Consider the following 9,068-nt stretch of genomic DNA (forward strand, 5'->3'; position numbering starts at 1 on the left):
TCATTTTTTATATTTATTTTTTTAGAAATATGATTGATTTTTAAGTTCAGTTTTTTTCTCTTGCGTTTATTTTAAAAGAAAAATAATTTTATTATTTATCATTCTAAATATATGATAAAAAAATATGTTTAAATATCATTTTATTCGTTGATTATAGATGCAAAGTCAACATGGAATACCCCATCAAACATATAACGCAGGGTATGCCCAAAGAGGACCAATGGCCGGAATGGGGCCAGTCGGAATGAATAATTTCAATAGTATGGGTACGATGAGTCCAATGCATTCTATGAATTCCATGAATTCGATGAACAGTATGAATAGTATGAACTCGATGAATCCTATGTCGATGGGAGGTATGAACGGTATGAATAGTATGAACGGAATGACTCCCATGAACTCTATGAGTAACATGGGTAATATGGGCATGAACAATATGATGGGACCTAACAATATGCAAATGAATAAGATGAGCATGCAAGTACGTAAAATTTTATAATTTTTTTTATATCTTCGATATAAAATAGAATTATCGATTTAATAATATAGATGCATTATCTTAATTATCTATCTGATGTATCTTATAATTGATATATATTTACAGGCTCAACCTCATCAAGGCTATCCAAGGAGATTAGCACCTTATCCAAATCCTGCTATGCATATGGCACAAAAGAGACAACAAAATCCATATTCAAATCCAAATCCAGCTACGATGCAACCAGCCTTCAATGGCATGTCATCATCGCAATATCCGGCCAATTATCCTGCTGCAGCAAGGCCGAACTTTCAACCTCAGTATCAGCCTATGCAAAATATGAATCCATCGGCTGCTGGTTTTGGGCCTAACTCTATGATACGGAGTAGTAATATGAGGCAAACTACGCCTTCATACACTCCCAATCAGACAGCGAATAACCAATATTATAATAGCAATGGTATACCAGTTAGTATGGGACCTACAACGGTTGGAAATCAATTTGTTGGTCATCAACCAAACTCAGGATATGCCGGTAATACATCTTCGTATGGTACAGCTGGTGTTGCAACCAGTCAATATCAACAAGATGTTGCATCAATGAGAACGACAGGCACAGGGAGTCTAAATTATCAACATAGTCCTATTCCTGGTAATCCAACTCCACCATTGACGCCAGCCACCAGTATGCCTCCCTATATCAGTCCGAATCCAGATATTAAACCTAATTTCAATGAAATAAAATCACCAATTAATATTCAGAGTAAGTTGAAATGTTTTTATTGTTATTTTAATAATAAAATAAATTTAAAGTATTATATTAAAAATATTTAATTATGAGCACATTTTTTTAATCAACTTCGATTATATTTATTTTTCACAATTATAAATGTTTTAATCTTTTAGTTTTTACATTTTTAAATAAATTAGGATATTGATAAATTATTTTTTTTGTTATATATAGAAGATGATGAATTACGATTAACATTCCCCGTAAGAGATGGCATTATTCTTCCACCCTTCCGCTTAGAACATAATCTGGCTGTAAGCAATCATGTTTTTCAATTAAAACCTACGGTACATCAAACATTGATGTGGCGATCCGATCTGGAACTGCAACTCAAGTGTTTCCATCATGAAGATAGACAAATGAATACAAATTGGCCAGCAAGTGTACAAGTCTCTGTGAATGCTACGCCATTAGTTATCGATCGTGGTGAGAATAAAACATCTCATAAGCCTTTATACCTGAAGGACGTTTGTCAACCTGGAAGAAATACGATACAAATTACTGTATCGGCATGTTGTTGTGTAAGTTTTTTTTATAATTATTCATATTTTATATTATTCATATTTAAAATTTAATTTTTATAAAAGAAAAATAAATAAATTTTTTTATAATTTGCAGTCTCATTTGTTCGTACTTCAATTAGTTCATCGACCAAGTGTAAGAAGTGTACTTCATGGATTATTACGTAAAAGATTACTTACAGCAGAGCATTGTATTACTAAAATTAAACGGAATTTTAATAATACCATTTCAAATAATGGTATACAATCGGAGAAAGATGTCGTAGAACAAACAGCATTAAAGGTAAATATTCAAGAGTATATATTTAAAATTATAACATCTATAACTATATCTATTTTTTAAATTAATTATTTATTAAATAATTTTATTATAGGTATCCTTAAAATGTCCTATTACTTTTAAACGTATTACACTGCCAGCTAGGGGACATGACTGTAAACATATTCAGTGCTTTGATTTGGAATCATACTTACAACTAAATTGTGAACGAGGATCTTGGCGATGTCCTGTATGCACGTAAGTTATTTTTTAATAATTTTAGATTTAATTATAAAGTTAATTTCAATCAAATTTATTATATTCATATTATATTCATATTATATAATTTATTTATATTATATTTATATTATATTATATTATAATTTATATTATATATAGAAAACCTGCACAACTGGAAGGTTTAGAGGTTGATCAATATATGTGGGGTATTTTAAACACTCTGAATACTGCAGAAGTAGAGGAAGTTACGATAGATTCAATGGCAAATTGGAAACCAGCAAAAAATTTAGCTAATATTAAATCAGAAGAAGAAAGTGATTGCAAAAGAATGACAAAGGCAATGTCACCTGGAAGTATGAATATGCCTACTATGAATAATTGGGATATGAATCAAGCAATGAGTCCATACATACCACCTGATATGAGTAGCATTGTAAGTGGTTCTATGATGAATAATACTTCAACTACATATGGAAATAATATCAATCATCGGAATTCATCGGGAGGATCTTTCGATATTAATTCTGGAACAAACACGAATACTAGTAATGATTATACTAATGGAGCATCAGGACCTCTTTCGCACTTAAACGAATCAGTGAATTCTTTAGATCCTCTTAATGCTATGGAAAAATCACTTAATGATCAAGTATGTTTATAAGTTTAGAATTATTGAACTTCGTAATTGCATGCAATATATATTAATCATTAAATATTTTATTATTCCTATATATATTAATATTTTATTTCTAGATGCCGCATACACCTCATACACCTCATACGCCTCATACGCCACATACACCAGGTGGTGGAAACAGTGGTCCACCAAGTGTTCCTCCAGCATCCCAGGAATCTACTGGAAATCTTAATACATCTGGTAATACAAACATAAACAATGATACTGCGGATATACCATCGGATTTAAATTTTGATCCAGCTGCAGTAATAGATGGTGAGGGTACAGGTCAAGAAGCTCTAAATGTAAGTAATAATTTTAATTTTTTTAATATTTAAATATTTTAACATTTATATAAGGTTAAAATTTAATTTAGGATTTATTTATTTTTTTTATATATTTTTTTTATTAATCAATAGATTTTGAGTAGAATCCAATGATACCAATTTTAATTTCTTAGAAATTTTTCTTAGAATATTAAAAATTATAATTTAAATAAAATGATTTATGTTGATCTATTTTGTACATAAGAGATAAAATATAAAATTAAAAAAAATGTAAAATATATAAAATAATTCTTAAATAAATCGAGTGTAAAACAATTTAACTTCAACAAATAAAAATTTAATTACAATTTTATTTTTAATGTATAGAAAAAGCTACATTATTTACAGTTCTGTTGTACAGTTAATATGTCAAGATTCTCTATATCTTTTTTTATTATTATTTATCTGTTTTTTATCCTCACTATAACATATATTTATCTCATCTGTATAATTTATTTATCTTATTAAGCATGTATGTATCAAGAATGTATTTATAAATATTAAACTGATATTTTTGGATTTTATTCATAAATCTATCAAATTATAAAAAAAATAAATAAAAAATAAATGGTTTTCTTCATTTTTCAAAAAAATTTCAGCTTTAAATAAATATTAATTTTTATGATGTAAGTATTCATTATTTATTTTTTATTATGTTATGTTATAGCTTTTGCCAGATAATGTTGTGGATCCAATGGAATTACTTTCATATTTAGATCCACCAGATCTAAATACTCCACCTAGTAGTGGCGCTAGCAGTGGTAATCCTTCATCGAGTGATGATATATTAGCACTTTTCGAATAAAAATTAATGGGCATCTCATAAAAGAAATAATCAAATTATGACCCTGATCTTAAGGAACAAAATGATATCGAAAAATTTGCATCCTAATACAGATATATTTCTAATCGAATGAAATTATTTGTAGTGAGCAATTTCAAAAATTGGGGTCGTTATTGGGTGCTCTCACCTAATTCAATGGTACAAAAAATTTTAGCTCTAATTATAATATTCCTATCGACAAAGTTAGGGCATATTATTAGATTTAAAGACAATGACTTTTAATTAATAGGTAAAACAAAGTATGTAATAATGCTTCTTGGTAAAGATGTTATTGCATGGATAATGTTATTTCTTGATTATTCAAAATTTTTATTTCTAAATCGCACATAAATATAATATTGTACCAAACATATATTTTAAATTATTGCAATTACATCACAATTATATTAATTGTGCTCAAAAACAATGATACTTGAATTTTTTAATATCAGATATAGAATATTTTACATATATTAATGTTATAAAAAAAAGGTTTGTTTGATAAATGTGAAATACGATTAATTTACATACATTTTATACATATAACATATATATTTTATCGCATATATTTTATATATTCATTTATTTTTCATTCCAAAATAAGTTTTTTACATAGATAATGTTCAAAAAATATATAATAGAATAGAATTTATTTATATTGTGTTTGATACAATGAATTGATAACTTTTAATGATTTACATAATTTATATTTATAATTTAATAGATTTTTAATAGATTTTAAAAAATCGTATAGCACATTTATAAAATCTTATATATTGGAAAAATAAATTTTGAAATCAATATATACATAACATTGGAATAATTTTAGAAACCTATCTATATTAATATTATTATTATAAAATATCATACATACATACTATTAAAATTTAAAATGATTTTAACAAATTTATGATTTTAGAATATTTGCTTGAAAAAAATATGTATTCCTCTTGTTATAAAGACTTCATTATGTTTAAAATTTTCCTTGCAATATAATCTTTACTTCAGAATCGGTCTACTCGCATTCAAGGCTATGATGGACCTACATCACAACAGAATTATAATTGTACACTTGTAAATAAGTTTTAATTAAAAAAAATAGATAGAATATTCATCTGTTGTGAATTACTCTGCTTCTTGATGGATATAGCATATATAGTGTTCCTTTCCTTTAGATGATTAGTGACAACAGATAAAGAAGAATGAGGGCATATCGGGCTTCACACTGGGAATTATGATGTATCTCTTGAGCTTTTAAAAAAATATATAATTCCAAAATATTTAAATTATGTTTCATAAAATATTTCTTTTTTATTTTTTATTCTATTATGTATTATTCTATCTGTTATAATAAACATTATAATTTTATTTATGTGGAAATTAACTTGATATTGAATTTATTGATAATGAAATTAAAATCGCTATATCATTAATGATATTATATATAAAATTCAATATAATTATATACAAATTAAAAAAAAATACACAAGAAAATATTTGATTTTTTTTTCTTTTTCATTACAAAAAATATTTTTATTTTTTTAAAGATTTCATTAAATTGTTATAATATAAGAATAACAAAATATTTTTATATAATATAAAATCTCTGAAGGTACATCAAAACTTATATATATATAACTTATATGTATAACTTATAGCTAGCAGTTATATATATAACTTATATAACTATATAGTTATATATATAACTTATATGTATATGTATATTCAGAATGTTAACATATTCATGAGATATCTTTGGAAGATTAATTTTAGAGAAGTTGATATGAAAAAAATGTCAACTAGCTTTTCTTTTTTAAATTAAGTTATAAATAAGTTATAAATATATAGTAAATAAATAATTGAAATATATTAAATGAAATAAGAGAGAAAAAGAGTTTTGTTTCTGTTATATTGCTGTTACATTCTGTTTTTATCTCACTTCACTTAACAAAAACTTAAATTATTTACAATTTAATAAATATTTTCCATCGACATTTATATCAACTTTTTTATTTTGATCTTTAAAATAGACTCTCCAAAGATGTTCTACAAATATATTAACAATCTATATACACTTTTATATATATATATTATATAGAATTTATTTTCACATTTTAATTAATTAAAAAAGATTTATATTAATAATTATCTTAGTAATTATGTTAATAATAAAATATATATATCTTTTATCCTATTTATGATTTTTTTATTAAAAATTTTATTAGAAACAATTTTATATTATCAAAACATTTATTAAAATTGAATAATAAATTATAAAAAAACATTTTATGAGAAATCAACTTTTTACATGAAGAATTAGTATGAGAAAATAAATTCTATATAACATAAATTAGCACAAATTCTCAAAAGAACTGATTTTCGTTTAACGAAATTTCAGATAAAAAATATATGTATGATACTACTGCCAGAGTGAAACCGCCCATGGCCCCCAGCTTATATAGTAATTATTACATTTATATCTTTTGTGATTAAAAGAGAAAATATATACTTAAAGTGATTCATGTAGATTATACAAATTTTATATAAAAATGTATTTATATTCCAGTGTGCAACAATAGTGCACATTGACGAATTAGATGCGGTCAAGTTTCTATTCGTATAACTTAATTATAATATTATTAATAATACGATAATAATAATACTTAATTAAGCGAGATTATTGTATATTACTTGTATATATGATAAATAGATTAATAATATAAGAAAAGTGGCAGATACTTATTGGCCAGTTATAATAATAAAATAATTATCTTAATTATTTCTCAGAACCAAAACATACAAGCATTGTATGAGAATACTTTAAAATTAGAAAATAAAACATGTAAATGAACATAGGATAATAACAGTTCAAATATTGCACTGTTATTTCTAATAGAATTATTACTTACTTATTAAAGACATAATTATCAAAAAAGTTTATTCAAATTATAAGCTTTACTTAGGATTGCCAGAAAATAGGCATGTGCAACAATTGTTGCAATTGTATATAGACAAATGTCTACCTATACCTACTTAATAATATCCTAAAATACATGATACACGGTCTTGGTTTAGAAGTTGTAGAGTTTTATAAATATCTGGTAAATTAGCACAATATTTTTAATTTTTGTCAAAAGATATGAATATATATTAAATAATATATGAGAAGAAAAATAAGGATAATAAATATCAAATTTACTGTGACATTAGTTAATTAAGTTATATATTTCATAATAAATTTTGCTCATTTAAATATAAACAATTTTGTATTGAAGAAATTTAACTTTTACAAAGAAATATTAATATTAATTAAATGTATTTGCAACATACATATTTTAAAATCAATTTCAATTTTAATAATCTAATAATATTTCAGATTATTATGAATCTCTACAACTTTATAATTATATACCTATTTATCTATTGTTAGGAGGCCTATGATTTGAATCTACAATGCGTCGCAAAAGACTTAAATGATCAAATGTCATATGTGTTGTCTTGTCCAAGACCTAAAAAGTTTCATTAAGAAAATAAAATATTTTCATGTAATATGACACGGCTGTACCTACTTATGGCATATTGAATGTATTCAATGAATCCAATGAAGCTTAAAGCTGTTAATAAGCATTTATAGACGAACAATAATTTCATTTTGTTATATCAATATGTATATTATTAAATTTCTTAAAAATTTAACGTTAGTTTAGATAATCAGTTTTAAATATTATACATATTATAAATATTCATAACTTTTTTAATTATTCACAAAAACTGGACATGGACCAACTTTTGATTATATATGGTATTTATAGTAATCGATTAAATTTCGGAAATAAAAAAAAGTGTTCGTATATTTTGAGTATCTAAAACATCAAAAGCTGTGCAATTTACTTTAACATAATTTCATAAATATAAAAATATAGAAATGTTTTAAGCATTGCCAAAGAAAATAGAAATTGAAACTATATAATAACCGAAAGAACTTAGTTGTAATCACAATTATAAGTTAAACAGGATAAAAAAACGGTCACAATTTTACTAACGAAATTAGAAAAAAACTTTCATTATTAGGTAATTATTCTTTTTAATTATATAAAAAAACATAAATTAATTATATAATTAATTAGTATTGTGTTTTGGAGATGTTTCAAGTTTTTTTTTTTATTTCAGTAAATTATGTGACCAATTTTTATTCTATTAGTAAGAATGTTTTTATATCAATAAGATTTTTATAAATCTACGATTATTACCTGAAGTTTTTCATAAATTGTTCAAATATTTCATAGATAAATCATAATGTTATATTAATCAATATACATAATATATGTATTTATCATAATCGCCATAAGTGATTGGTACAGATTTGTGTAAGAATAAAAAATAATACAAAAGTGTACGTTACAAAAAATACTAATATCATTGGTTGCATTCATGTAAAAAATTTTAATACACAAAGACCAGTTTATAATATGTATGACAGACATCACATTGTTTCTCGATAACAGTTAGAAACATTCAATAAAAAAGTCATAAAATATTGAACGTTTTATATTCTTTTTAGATCATTTTTCCTATAGATCAATTTATTGAAAAAAATATATTTTAAAAATAGAATTATTGCAAATAAATAAAATTCTTATGAAACAAAACAAATTATTGTTATATTATGCAGAAAACATTCAATAATTCATCTTGGATTAAAGAATAAGAATAATTTTTATATTTTTTTTATATTTTTTCATTGTGATTCATAATATAAATAATATATATGCACAAAAAAGATTATTTTATTTATATTATTTATATTATTTAATTTAAATTTAATACTTATTTATATTTATATTGAATTTTATAAAAATACTTATATATATATTTGGATAAATTAATTAAAATATATTGCATTAATATTATAATTATTTAAAATAATTAAAAAGTTATTAATTAAGTTTTATTTA

At 23.7% G+C, this 9,068-nt stretch overlaps 1 protein-coding gene across 1 annotated transcript; it reads left to right on the forward strand.

Annotated features, from left to right (window-relative positions):
- Positions 1 to 136: 136 nt before the first annotated feature.
- Positions 137 to 4,095, forward strand: LOC102680065 (zinc finger MIZ domain-containing protein 1). The gene is made up of 8 exons (XM_006623748.2): positions 137 to 481; positions 605 to 1,241; positions 1,443 to 1,789; positions 1,887 to 2,072; positions 2,164 to 2,306; positions 2,448 to 2,937; positions 3,042 to 3,269; positions 3,958 to 4,095. The coding sequence occupies exons 1-8, from the start codon at positions 158 to 160 to the stop codon at positions 4,093 to 4,095; spliced, it is 2,493 nt and encodes an 830-aa protein (XP_006623811.1). The 5' UTR covers positions 137 to 157.
- The last annotated feature ends 4,973 nt before the right edge of the window (positions 4,096 to 9,068 follow it).

This window comes from Apis dorsata, unplaced genomic scaffold (assembly GCF_000469605.1).
Source record: "Apis dorsata unplaced genomic scaffold, Apis dorsata 1.3 scaffold_935, whole genome shotgun sequence".
In the NCBI taxonomy this organism is placed as follows: Eukaryota; Metazoa; Arthropoda; class Insecta; order Hymenoptera; family Apidae; genus Apis; species Apis dorsata.